The following is a 14,943-nucleotide window of genomic DNA, read 5'->3' on the forward strand; positions in this document are numbered from 1 at the left end:
CATTGGAATATGATAAGAGCCACCTATAATGTCATTTAATTTGTGTTCTTGTATAGTTACTAGAAGTTATATGTCATGTAATAAAATCATGCCAGTATAAAGTATCATGTGAGTAAGAAAAGCTGCCACCACAAGGTTGAGGGCGAAATTTATCTGTCCAAGGAAGTCAGTGAATTCTTTTAAAAACTCTTGGAAAACACTGAAGCGGTTGGTTTTAACAGCTGATATATGGAACTCAAATGTGTGTCCTACAGTCTGTCATCACTAACTCTGACAGCACAGTGGACTGACTGAAGATTCAAAACCCACCGTCAACAGTTTCATGGCTCACAAACCAGGAAATCCAGTGTAGCAGCAATGGAGGGGAGGTTAATGCATTAGAAAACTTAAAAGTAAAATGTTTTTTAATTTCACAAGACAATTCCAGTAAAATTCCAGTAAATCTTAAAGACGGCATATTTATTGATCCATGTGTTTTTATTACACATTAGTCTTGGTCAGAAATAAAAGTTGTACCAAGGTATCTCTATGTCTGAAAACAAGCACCTTCTCTTCACTTCTCCTAAACTACTTGACCAATTAATAGTATTACTATTACATATAGTGTATAGTATTACAGTAATATCATATTTTGAAAAATCATTTTGAGCATTGTAGTAGCAGTTCCTAGTCAAAACATTGACATTGTTGCAACACTGTACTTTATATACAAGAAGAGGAAGACCAGGGAGTGGGTGAACAATGAGGAGATTTAAAAGCAAGCAGACATAATGAGGAGAAAGTGATATAGTAGGTGATAGTGAGGGGGATATGGAAGGATAAAACAGGATAAGACAAAAAAACAGTCTGTGCCATGAGAGCCCTGCATGCATAGTAGCTCTGATGAATTTGCTCATTAGTATGACTCTCAGGGCAGATCACTCCATTAATAATATATGGCTGTGATGGCGCCCATGACAGAGAGGGAGGTCCACACAGATGTTGCCTCAGAGAGTGGAACCCTGTCACTTGCAAGAGCCTTGACAGCCCTGTAAGACCCTGCACAAGTGGATGTATACAGTACATGATAAATTACCATGACAAATGGTAGTGAAATTATTTGCAGCAAAGACATTTCAAAACTCAAGTGTGGAATAGATTATTATGAGCACTACATGTGTGAATGTTGATTGTGTTAGGTTAAATGTCCAACTTCACCTTGTTGGCATTATTCAGATAAGTGCATTATTTGGACACTTTGTGTTTGTCTTTGCGTGAACCCATGTGTCGGCACCTTATTGATTGCGGCTCCTGAGAGCTATTTGTGTCCCCATGAGATGTAGCCAATTTTTGAAAACCCTAAACAATACATGCTTGAGACACATGGTAACAGTGGTAAATAATACATCATCATATCTACCCTTTATGAATTATGCATCTCTCCATGTTGACAACTGTTCACAGCGGGCATATACAGTATTTATTGATGTGAATATAGCTGATCTCCATCCTTTTTCCACAAAGTAATTTGGGTGATTAATTCCATACCATGTCAATATTTGTGTTACACAGCATGGGAAGTTTGTCAGCATGGCAAGAATTAATGCATGCTTTGATTGCCTTTGGTGTAAAAAAAAAGCATTTCATATGGTAGGATAATAGCTGTGTCCCAAAGTTTAATTTATGGTTTAATATTTTCCCAAGAAGCTGACTGGAGTACTGCCTGCCTCTGATTTAGCCAAAAATGGCAACTAAAATATTTGTCTAAGATATTAAATCTGGGACTGCAGCAAATGCTAAATCATTTTCCTTCTGCTTCTTTTGGCTTCTTTAACCCATTATGTGCTCACTGTGTCTGACAGTTTTATCGGCAATCTATCAAATGCAGCATGTTTGGAGACATAATTATATATGATATATACAGGGGTATATTTCATCAGGCCCTGCAAAAAATGCCTTTTATTAATTAATAAATACAGCCATTAAATGTCTGTGAGGCTTATAAAAGGTGTTGTTGGGCAGATATGAGATATGTTGATTCAACTCTGGTGAACTCTTGTGAGTGTATCATTTTTTATCTACACCCAACAGATACATTGACAGACAGAGACAGAGAGACAATTACTAGGTGTATCTGTCACCTATTAATATTGACAATTGGATTAAAACTAATTTTAATGCACTTCTACATCCGTGATCCTTTAACACTGAGTTCCCTGCACTCCACACTTCCCCCGCAAAAGTCAAGCAAGGCTTTGAATTATTTACCTCAGTTCTCTAGAGAGGTTGGCAAGGGGCACCATTGTCTGCTGTTGAATCCTCCACATCCACCAGCACACACTCACAGCAACTTTACCAAAGTTCCAGCCCTTGTCTCTGGCCTTCTACTAAAAACTAACATAAACATCTTTTTTTTTCACTCCAAAAGCAATGTAGTATTTCACTTGGCCTCTATTAGCTGAGATATGTTGTAAGGGGGAGCAGGGGTGGTTCAGTATTTGTGTGTGTGCATGTACTCCTAAGCAAATACAAGCATCCTTACTGTAAGATTTCAAAAGGGGAAAGGATACATGGTACGCCGTAATAACACAAAACAAAAATGTGTGAGAGAGAAGTTTAAAGTACTGTTATACGCATACAAAATAATAATGTTCTCATTACTAACCAAAGAAAGATTGACACTAATGCGGAGAAAAAAAAAGGATGTGTTATTGGGACATAGTAGTTGCAGTAGGTGGATAAATACAAAAGGTATATCAACAAAACTCCAAAATGACAAATTCAAGTATAAATATTTTGAAATTTGCCAAATACCAGCAATATATTACTATTTAATCATGGAATATAAAGCAGTGGATCCATAGTCTGCAGTAGAGATGCACATGGGGTTCAGTGGCTCTCTAACTCTCAAAATCATCACGTCATTGATTCAGATAATTGGTGCAACAGTCAAAACAGCAAAAAAGCAGCAATCAGTGAAGATGATCCACTGATAAACAAGCTTTTCAAGTAACAAATTGATTTATAGACACTAAAAACAACGCTTTACTAATCTGCCAGCCCACCAGACTATCAAATAACAAACCAAGCAACGGACTAATCAACAAACAAAACGACCAGTCAGTTAATTAATAAATAAACCAACCAAACCAACCAACCAAGCATATAGCCTGTGAAACAAATAATGAAGCCATGTTTCCCATCCTTACCTTGGCAATCTGGACACACCAATTGAGTAACAGCTGGGATCCAATGTTATCCTTGTGCTCATGGACATAGTCGAGCAGGCACCCGAGAGGCATCAGTTGTGTGACCAGCTGGATGGTGGGACTCAGGCAGACACCCAGCAAGCGGACCAGGTGGGGGTGCTCCATGCTAGCCATGATCAGGGCCTCCTGAATGAGACAGATATACACTCAGGCATGTGGGGGGAAAGGGTTGGGGGTGTAGGTTGACATTTGCAGAAGTATGTCAACAGATCCTACAACGTTGTTTACTCTAGGCATCAACCAACTGGTTTATCAAAATTGAAACAAAAAACACATCATTGCTGTCATTTTTGTGTTTGTGTAGAATTGAGCTTGAAATTCTCCTTCAAAGCTAGGAGGCACTGTGGTGAAACTTTTTTTCTTTCTCTTGCAGAGAATATCCCAATCATTATTTGGATTGAGCTGAACCCTTAATATCATGTTATTGCATCTCTCTATTAACAGATAGCATAATCGCCTGGGTTGCTCATGATCAGAAAAGCATATTTATCTGTTATTCTAAGTATAATGTTTAAATACTTCTACTTAAAATCCCTTTTACTGGGGTAACAGTTAAAACGAAGGTTTTCTGCATTTAAAAAAAAAACAAAAACATTAAGGCCTCTTTTTGGATGACTGTAAGTTACCTTGTCACTAACTAGGATGTGTTTCCAATTTCATATTCAGAACAAGAAAAGTTAACTATGTGCAGATAAGTATATAACTAACATAACTTGTTATATTGTACCTGACCAGGTATCTTTCTAGTTAGTGTAAAAGGACAAAAGCCAGAACAAAGGCTCAAAGACTCAGCAGACTAGTAGAGAGTCCATCATGTTTACAAGTGTACACTGAACTGTCAAAGATCATAGGACCTGTTATTCTGTTTAAGGCTGCAGTTTCTCTTGAAGCGAGCAGCAAGATTCCATTAACTCAGAAACAGTAGATTTGTATTCAAAACCTCAACATCAAAGTGACTCACTCCTTCACATGGCTGTCAGCATACTTTGTAGTAAACAAAAAATGTATTAAATACATCAAGGTGAGATTGTTGTAAATCATGTGTCTATGTCCTTTAATACAACACACAGCAAGAGCTGTTTCTTTCCAGTGGTGTAATGAACTTAGTTTGTTCTAAAATATTGCAATTACAGAATATGCTACTGAATTGAACATATGTACATATGAAGAAGCTGCTCCAGTACATTATTTATAAAGCTTTGCACTAGCTGGTAGTGTCAACAGCTATACGTAGGGGTCTTCTAGAACAAGAGCAAATATTATAAATGAATTTGCAATATTGTTTATGATGGTAGCATCATGAACTCTGACATTCACAACGTATTAGTCAAATGATACAGAAACGCTACCACCAGTTAGAAAGAGACCTAGATCTATTCTGTGCAACGATGCAAGTACCCCACAAATGTGAATACACACACACACACACACACACACACACACACACACACACACACACACACACACACACACACACACACACACACACACACACACAAAGCACTGGTACTGTAAGGGTTATGAGTTAATGTGACAATTCATCAAGAGATGGATTGCTGTGCAGCAAAAATACACAAGCGGAGGTGTATGTGTGTGTTGGGGAGAGACAGAAATACAGTGTGCAGCGCTCCACTGAACATTGACAGAGAGATACAACCACAGCACAATCTAAAGCTTGCATAATCGGATCCCTGCTCATCTGGTGATTGCAGCAGATACAATAAGATGGAAAATCCGGCCAAAGTCTGTCAGAGACTGATGTTTACCTGTGTGGACAGGATCCCTTTCAAGTAAATCTGGATGAAGCCAGTGTTCATCTATCACTGTGATGTGGTATCCTGAGATGTCTTAACTCTTGACTACTGTACATAACACTGAGCTTTTTAGGTACAGTTAAGATTAAATCCAACTTAATTCCATTGAAGTTGATTTGTCTAAATCCCTATCGGTATAGTAATTAACAAATACATGCAGTTTGGAATTATCTGAAAAGATTATACAGTAAGCCCATTAAATGGGGGGATAGGTCTCTGCAGTGTGTGTACATGCATGTGTGTTTTGTAAGAATCTATTCACAAAGCCCAATGTGGATATTGTTGTCTGAAAACGTCTGCTCTGGCTCTGCAAAAAAACTAGTTTTCACCCCTCGATGATTATTTCTCATTTTACTGTTGAACAACATTACAATTAAATTAAAACATAAAGAGACAGGGTTTTTTTTTAGCTTCGTGGAAAGCAATACATTGGAATAAAGTGTTTAGAAGTCTTCAGAATTTTATTAAAACCAAACATTTGTGACTGGGAAAGATGTGTTTAATTTTCTTGAGTAATCAAAATAAATACATTTACAAGGTACACTCTTTTTGACTTCAAATCCAATGAAATACCAATGACTTATTTTGAGCTTTTTTTTCAAAGCCTTCGAATTTAAAGATGTAACAGACACAAAATGTGAAGGGGATGAATTGTTTCCTGAAGGAACTGTAAGATATTGTATTAATATCGATATATCTTTTTTTCTGTGATGCACTGTGTAACTTTGTATGTTATAAATAAGGATTATTGTTATGATTTATGAATGTGTTGAATGCATATTTTGCATTGTTAATTTTTTTTTTGGGGGGGGGGGGGTTCTAGTCTGTTTGATACTCATAGAGATTAATAACTGAGCAAAACATTAACAAGAACAAAAGATTATGTTCTTCATACATGGGGGTAACAGCATCACTGAGTGCAATTTCCAAGGCCAAACCACTAGGGTTTATCCTGCTTCAGTGAAAAAAAAACCTTGAGCAGGAGTTTGGCGTTCCAAAGAAATAACATACCATAGCCTGCCATACACACACACCCTGCCTTCTCACTAGGGACTGGCATAGGGGGGGCAGTGTTGGCATTTTGTTTCTGGGCTAAACATTTTTGCCTTTTTTGTTGCTGTTTAAAAGGGGAACTTTTTTCTCCTATGGATGGTCCACAGGTAATGAGTGGGACCTGCAAACACACACAAACACACAAACACACACACACACACACACACACACACACACACACACACACACACACACACACACACACACACACACACACACACACACACAGAAACCAAAAGACAATCAATCCTTCAAACGGTCAGAGGCAAGTGATAGGGGGTTGCAGCTAGAATTTGCCCAGTTAGAATTCCCAGTCCAGCTGGGGAAATATAGTGGGGCAAAGTAAATGAATGACACTCTCATTTCACTCTGTAACTACCCCTGATGTTCCCTGTTGCAGAAGCTGAGCCTCCACCTGCTCAGCAGGATAGTATAGCCACCCTCTTCTGTCTCTTTATGTGTTGTTCTTTCATTTCGAATATCTGGTTCTCTGATTGTCAGACTGGTCCTCAAAGCACATAGAACATAAAATTAAACACACAGAGGATATTCATCAAAGACATCCTGATAAAAATAGAAACGCTAACGCTCCAAAAACTCTTCCTCTTAGACTGTCAAACTAATTGCAAAACATGAGTGCAATTGGGTCGCTTTCCGTGCGCATGTCTGTGGCTGCGTGTGTACGTGTGTTGAAGGGGGTTATTTCATCTCCATTGCATCATCATTGGGTTATAATTTTGAATTTTTCACTTTTCCTTTTGAAATGAGCCGAGTTGTAAATGTTTTATAAATGGGGCCTTTTGGACTGTGCTGGGACCCTGTGGCATTAAGTGTGTGTATTTGGATACATGTAGGAGTCCTGGGGCCCCTGATGATTTGTATTCTGGAGTCCATGGGGCGAAAACTTAGTTCTTAATGTTTCATTTCACCAGACGAGCTGATGTGTAAGTTGTGCATTCTTTCAAAATCACTGAGGAGTGGTTTCAGTATTCTGGTGAATGTTTTTAATTCAAACCCAGTACTTAACAATGTGCTACGGTGGAAACAGTGCCCTGATACAATATCGAAATATTGTATGCTGGAATGACCTGGTGAAACACTTGTACGTATCAAAATGTAAAATATAAACTGAGAAACTGGCTCATTTTTCCACAATCTAAGTTCAAACTGTAGAAAACAATTGTCAGTTTTCAGACAATAGAAAACTATTGACAGAAAATACAATTAAAAACTGGAATTGATTGTTTTTCAAGATACTCACATCCATGAACTCCACATTAGCCTTGGGTCCGGTGGCCTCATTTAGGATTTTAATGGCTACCGGAATCTTCACAGTTTCACCCTCCGGGACCCAAATACCCTAAAGAAACACACACACAAACAGATGAGTCAGTATACTGAATACAAAGTCACAAAGCTCCCACACACCAACAAGGAATTGAAAAAGAATGCATTGTAAATTTGAAAAGGAGGAATCTAAGGATATTTCACCCTGAATTCTACTTTGTAGACCATTTGCCACATTCTCATTGGCAGAGTATGGGAAAGTAGCGCATGCTGTATGATTAAAGGTTATTTTGTCCTTCAATAAAGATTTGGGTGAAGCTACTTCATCATTTTGAAGTATCTAATTTCAGGTGGGATTAAAGTAATTCAGCAGCTATCAAAGTGGTCAAAGCATTTAAAAGAGGAGAGAAAACAAGTGCCTCTCTGCTTTTTCAAAATGTTTCAAATGCGTTCCAACTTTGTTCAGCCCTCATGTGACTACAAATTCCTAGTGACAGCAGGCCCAACACCTCTACTCAGAGTTAAAACACCTGCCCTCTCAAAGCTGTAATTTCCATGTCATACCTCTTTTTAATAGTCTTTTTACCTGCCCTTGTGTTAACAGTTATTATTTAGCACAATGAATCACCATTTTCTTTTTCTCAAACTAACTCACAGAATGTTCTATTGCATTTTTTTTTCACAGCTTACAACGTTGCTTTAGATTTGTAAACCCCCCAGTATTTAAGCCATATTTCACACCTTTTTGTTTGCTGTAGTACCTTCAGTGAACAATCCACCTCATCACTATGCTCTACAATTTCTACACTAATTGCCATAATACAAAACAAGGTGACATATTGTTGCTGATTTCCCAAGAAATATGTGTGTACGTGTGTGTGTGTGTGTGTGTGTGTGTGTGTGTGTGTGTAACCAAGAGACATTATATGGCCTCACTGTTATTTCATAGACAGGACCAATTTGTAAGGTAAATATAGGTATAGTTTTTGTTAACCTACTCTCTTCTGCATCTTGTTTCACCAGTTAATCGTCTTCTTTGTGTTCTCTGGCTTGCATGCACTATACTTGCTTCACCTGTGTGATTTGTGTGTCTATGTGTACACTCTCTTGTGTGTGCTAGCAAAACACAAAATACAAAACAAAACAGGGACCTGCTCATCAAAACATTGCACCACTAGTGGTCAAAAACTCTACAGGGTACCTTTAAGTGTGGCAGTATGAAAGTATGATACCTTTAAGTATGAGAGTTATATTTTAGTATTTTGGGAAAAAGAGACCTAAGCCTCAACATTAGCCATGACCTCTGGATTGTGCCTGAAATAAAAACAGATCATGCAGTCAAGCTGCTGACGGGAAAGTCTGGGAGGATCTCAGCTTCACAGTACTGTTCCTTGACTCTTTGAGGATCCAGTGGAGGAGATTTATTTACCATGATAAATTGTGACCACCAGGGAAACTATGGGCCCTAGAGCTCACCCACGAGACTCTGAATTGACTATTTTTCTTTACATGCCTAGAAGTTCTTGGAGATTCCCCAGGGTGACATGCAAGATATTGCTTTGAAAAAGGACATCTGCGCTCATGCTACCATACCTCTGACCCAGAAATGTGTATTAATGTGAATGGATGGATCCACAAAATGACCGATGATGATTCAGTGACAAGAGAGTCTGTTCTTTCTAAGTTCAGCACTGTTCTTCTCTACCTCTCCCCAACCCATCATCACACTGGTGGTAACCTCAGCTAACTGTTATTTCAGTGTAACCCCAGGGGTCTCAGTGTCTGCTGTTACTTATTCTTTTCATCCCCCGCCGCCAGCCTTCCATCTCATTTCCTGTCATTAATTATCTTGCCATCTGTCTCTCTTGTCTTCCTCTTTTTTCAAGATCTCACATCATGATCTCAAGTTTAGGAGTATATTAGTCTATTTTGCCAAGTATCAACTGAAACCCATGCAAGCAGTTAGTATTATTTTATTTTTGTGTGTTTTTTTTACCTTGTAAACAGTCCCAAAAGCCCCAGAGCCGAGGATCTTGACCCTTTTGAGTTCTGTCTCCTTCAGGATGCGGAGCTGGGCTTGGTTTGGTGCTGTTCCGCTGGGTGTTAAAGGTTCCACCAGCTAAAAACACATCCAATAACACAGAAATCATTCAATCAAACCCTATAATACAAACTCCAAACAATGAGGTAAATTCTTTTCTCACACAGCCCCTCTCCTGTATACAAAGGCAGCATAATCCTCCAACCACCAACAAATCACAAGTTATCACGAGAAAAATCTAAGAGATAATTGAAATCGGAAATCACTCATATTGTCAAGCAATTACACACAATTTGGCTTTAGGAGAGTAACTGGAACACAGACCACTTCCATGAAGAAGTGTATACATGTGTCCAGGTAAAATTAATTCCAGGAAATGGTACCACCTATCGTACCTCAATTAAGTTAAAATGTACTTTTTGCATGGACCTTTACTAATATTCACCATTCACAAGATGTTCCCTGAATCAATGGAAAAAGGCTGTTTTCTAAAAAAAACTGTAACCCAATTTCCAGGAACTCATGCTGCGAAACTCAGCTTTTGTCATAAGGCAACAACAATTACTATGGAGTTACTTAAAGTTATGACTACAAAAAAGTTTTTCTTGAATTACATTTTTCCAACTAGACAAAATCTGAGCTCTGGAGTGCCATTAATGTCTCAATATCACGAGTGAGAGATTTCATATGTGAGCAGAAGAGAGAGATGGAGATAGGTGGATGAAGGGTGAGAGAAAGAGGTGGGGGATGTGGATAACTGGAGCCTGAAAAGGAATAGACACTTTTGTTGTCTCATTACTGATCAAGTGGAGGAGAGAGCAGATGAAATAGCTGGTAAGAGAGAAAGATTATATGTGGGGAGGGAGGAAGATTTGGAGGGGGAGAGGAACTGTGGCAGAAACAACAACAACAAGACAGCGATGGAGGAGCCAGCTGCGGAATTAGTCAGAGGATATAAAAGTGTAAGGGAGGGAGCAATATAAGGAGAATTAGGCAAAGAGTGGAAGATTAGAGGGGGAGGGAGGGAGGGCAGTGAGAGGAAAACAGAGAGGGAGTGTAAATCAGCCTGGCTGTGGTCGGCAGCTTCTGTCCCTCTGGCTCATGGTTACTATTTGATTAAAAACAATAGTCATTCTTCATTTAAATGGAATAACAAATCAGGTTCTGAGGGGTTGAAACAAGAAAGGTGGGGGCCACACGCCACATAAACAAACACACACAAAACAATAGAGACGTCTAAAAAATAATCCACCTATACACGCACATACACTACAATATGCTATTCCACTGTGCAGGGAGCTGTCCAGCTTTAGTGGTGCTGAAGATGTTGAGGCTTTGTAGCAGCCACAGTGCAGCAAATTGGAGCTCTCCACCTTCTCACTCTACAATGCAGCGCTGAAACCAAACCAAAAATATGTTGTCACACAAACCATTTGTTACCGCTGCCAAGGAGGTTATGTTTTCACCTGTGTCTGTTTGTCGGTTTAATTGTCAGCAGGATTAGTACTGAACCAATTTGCAATGAACCTGGTGGAGGGATGGGACATGGTCCAGGGAGGAACCCGTACAATTTTGGGTCCGGTCATTTACTATGAATTTGAATTTTTTCCTCTGAAGTCTGGTATATGTTTTTTGACACTGGCTTTGGTGGAGGTACGTGGTCTACTGAGTGCCATTCTAGTTTTCTATTTTACTATTCTGCAGCTGAAACTTATCTCGTAACAGCTGACAACAGAATCATGAGAAAACTTTTAGAAATGCTGCACTGGCATGTGTAAATGTCAATTAATAATGCTTAAAAAAGAGAAACATAAAAAATTCCCGCCTTTCAAAGTTAAGGTGGTGAAGACATCTAATCCATTTATATGTTGATTTATATGTTGCACTGTATTTTCATTGACAGTGTAAGCACAAATCGTTTAACTGATGGTTGACAAGCACTGTGCGATTGGATGAATTTAGCCTATATAAGTGCATATATTTTTCAGTCTTATAAAGGGTCCTTGTGAAGTTTTTGTCCTCTAGCAGTGCTACGGAGATGTTTTTCTAGGACTGGGTGCCCATTTTGTTTATCCCATGCACAAGCACAAGGACACACATGCACACACACACAGCCGAGTGATACCCACTCTCGCCAAGGATTTCACACTATTCCACTGACCTACAGGTGGCGGTAACACAAAAAGATATGGTGCACTGTACCACCAAAGACAGGAAAGAAGAAGATGGCTAGTAAACATGGATGTAAACAATGCTAGATTTTAAAATACTTTTTAAAAAATTGGCTTTGCAAATGCTTTATGAGGAGGGAAATGCATTCATCCCACTTATTAGAGCTTATAGATACACACATTGCATTTTGGGGAGTAAGATTGAGTGTAAACATACATTTTGCTTGTTTACATCCAAACTCCACAGTTGACCTTTAAAATATATATAGAACATATACACTGTGGGATAAGAAAATCAAAATAATGTTGACTTTTGACCAACCTCTATGGGCTAACGTGAAAGTGTTGTCCAGTACAGTACTTAAACCGAACCAGCATAAATTTTCAAACTTAATTTCGTAGAATATGATTATCAACCAAAAATCCTGTAATACATTATTAGCGAAGTTATTAAATGAAATACATAACTCAACAAAAATGTGAAACATCTAAAATCATTCAAGTGGAGTTCTAGGGGCCCCCCAGTTGTCTTGTGGTAGGAAAAAAATGTTGGTGCGAATCTGTGGGAATGGTTTAATAAATCATATGCACGGATTGTTAAACCATGCGCATGTTATGCCCAGTCCTGCTTGCCTGCCCTGAACTACATGCATCCCGCAGACACTGCAATGAATTATATAACAAAGCACTGTTTGTTATAGAACAGGGTTCACCAATAATGATAAATGAGCTGAAGTCTAAAGTGTACGAACATTCAGAGTCCTCAGTGTTTTAGAAGTGACATTTCTTTAATACGATTGGTTTGAATTTTGTATGGTTTCCTTCATTAATCTCTCTGATAGCAAACTCTTTGATGCTGTTTATTGATGTGTTTTTAGACAGTGGTGCTAAAGTGTTATCGTAAAATGAGGCTCTGTTCACTTCAGCCTACCTCCTCAGACTGTGCTGTGAAAAAGTAGTTTCTTATATTCATATTTATCACATACTTTTGAATGAAAATACACCAGTTTGGCAGTTAGATGGCATTTAACAGTGCTTACACATTGTAGCACATTATATTATGGCATTCATAATGACAGAAGGCTTTTCCTTCATTCAGATCTGTATCCTTTAGTACCTATATTATGGGGTGCAAGAATTTGTAACATACTAAACATTAGTGTAGCCAGCATTGTGTCTGAAACTGTGTAGAAAACCAACAGCGGCAGTATATGTGAGAGAAATGTAAGTGTAATAATGAGCCATATCAGTGCTATTTTTTCATTATAGAAGTTATCAGCAAAGACACTTCACTCATACTTGTGTGCTCTGAAGAGAGAGAAAGCAGTGAAACAAGACCTTATTCGCACTATGGACACACAAGTGCATTAGATGATGTACTCTTCTCGTTTTAACACAAAGCAAGAGTGCTTTCTTTTCTTCTAATAGTATGGACCCTTACCTTTTCCTAACAAAAGTGTCCTCTCCAATATACCATGGCAAAGTCAACACCTGAGCCTCAGTTTCTGACACTTTCTCCACCTCCTCAGTCTCCATCTGGAAACATGAAGTTTCATTCTCTTTTCTCTCTTGTTCAGCCAGACTTTCTCCTATTTTGTACAGTATGTGCCCCATGTTGTGCGCACACACACATACACAGACACACACGTGCATAGCTGCACTACACACACATACAGACTTGTGAGCACACACACACACGTATGCACACAACATTGTAATCGTACAAATTCAGACACATGTCCTCAGGCATTTCCTATGTTTTGATCTGGTTTTCTTTTAATATGACTGGAATACTGATCCCAGAGACTATCAGTTATGTGCAAAATCTGATAATACGAAAATTCTGCCACTTTATTAAAAAAAATCTACTTCAAAATCTTCTAAAAACAATAAATAAAATCTATTCTTTTCTGATTTTGTAGAGCACCCTTTTCACTAATTCTCTTTTCATATTTTCACCTCCTGTTTCTCCACCATGCTTTCAATGCCTTCAGTTCTCTAAATCCTAAAATATGGCAAAATTATCAAAAAGGTTTATACTGTATGGATTGCAGCTAGATTTGTTAGCAGTGTTGGTTAAATTTGGACTCACTTAGACTAAAGTAAGGTCACCTACAGTCTGTGCTCGGTGTCTCAGTCATGCTCAGTCTCGTGCCAACATCACCTTTCAGTGCTATAGGCAGCCATTTCTCCCTTTTTTGATCAGTTTTTCATCTACTTCCCTGCTCACCTCTGTCTCCAGGAAGCGACGAAGAGCTCTCTTCTTCTTTATGTTCTTCCGGCGCACCGACACTGCTACGCTCAGCACCATGATCACCACCATAAAAAGGCCACCGATCACCCCTGCAGCAATCAGAGGGGTTCTGAAGACGAAAAAATAGAAGGGGAGAAGAGGGAGGAAAATGTGTGAATGATGAAGACAGAAGAGGATGCAGGCAATGCATGACAAATTATCACCAGGAGGACAGAGATGATGACAGAAAGGGGGGCGGGGCGGATAGTTTGTATGGGTTGAGTAGGAGTAGAGAGGATGAGAACAAAAAGAAAGAAGTCAGCATCATCCTTGCACTACCAAGTGCACACACACACACACACACACACACACACACACAAACAAACAAACAAAAAACATGATTTTGCAGTATATGCCTGTGTGGGTAATCATTAAAAAAAAACTCTTCACCTTCAGGTTTTATCTGTTTTTGCACTGAGCTTCATCTGGTAACAAATATCCCTCCATGCCCTCTCATTAAAACCAAGGCTGAGATCAAAAACATGGGAATAACCATCAAAGTGAATTCTCAGCACCACACCGACGCTGTCATTTGAAACCAAGACTCTTCATAATTTTCTTGATATGCTCCCCAAACTGTCCTCAGAGCTGCTGTTGAAATGAGCAGGAAGAGCCCCCCCCCCTTTTTTTTTTCCCTGTAATGAAAGAACCTAATTTGGTCAACACATACTCAGGCTCTGCTGTAAATCAGTGGAAAAAGGCTGTTATTCAGGACGGTATATCACAGACTGAAATGATACACGCCATAAATTGTTATCGCAGTCAGCTGGCTTCATTGGAAGTGAATGACTCCGTATTTCCCTTACATCTCTCTCTTTGGCTATAAAGGGAGAAAATCACTAGTTTGGGGAGTTACAACATGCAGTGGAAAAAAGTTCATTTTTCAACTGTAAAATGTTCTGCTGAATAAATGTCACTGCCACAATTCTTTGAAGAAATAGCTTGAAACATGCTTCTTTGCTTGATGGATAGTTAGTTGAGAAGGTCAATACCACTCTCATACACTATCTGTCAACTGCAAGTAAAGCTAGAGTCA

General features: G+C 38.8%; 1 protein-coding gene across 1 annotated transcript in view; it reads right to left on the minus strand.

Annotated features, from left to right (window-relative positions):
• The window catches only part of LOC120801644 (receptor tyrosine-protein kinase erbB-4-like), a 302,300-nt gene that overhangs the window by 39,291 nt on the left and 248,066 nt on the right, over window positions 1-14,943 (minus strand). The window contains 4 exon segments of the mRNA XM_040148804.1: window positions 3,189-3,374; window positions 7,377-7,475; window positions 9,399-9,521; window positions 13,845-13,977. Coding sequence (XP_040004738.1) covers window positions 3,189-3,374; window positions 7,377-7,475; window positions 9,399-9,521; window positions 13,845-13,977 — 541 coding nt within the window.

Source organism: Xiphias gladius, chromosome 16, assembly GCF_016859285.1.
Source record: "Xiphias gladius isolate SHS-SW01 ecotype Sanya breed wild chromosome 16, ASM1685928v1, whole genome shotgun sequence".
NCBI lineage: Eukaryota > Metazoa > Chordata > Actinopteri > Istiophoriformes > Xiphiidae > Xiphias > Xiphias gladius.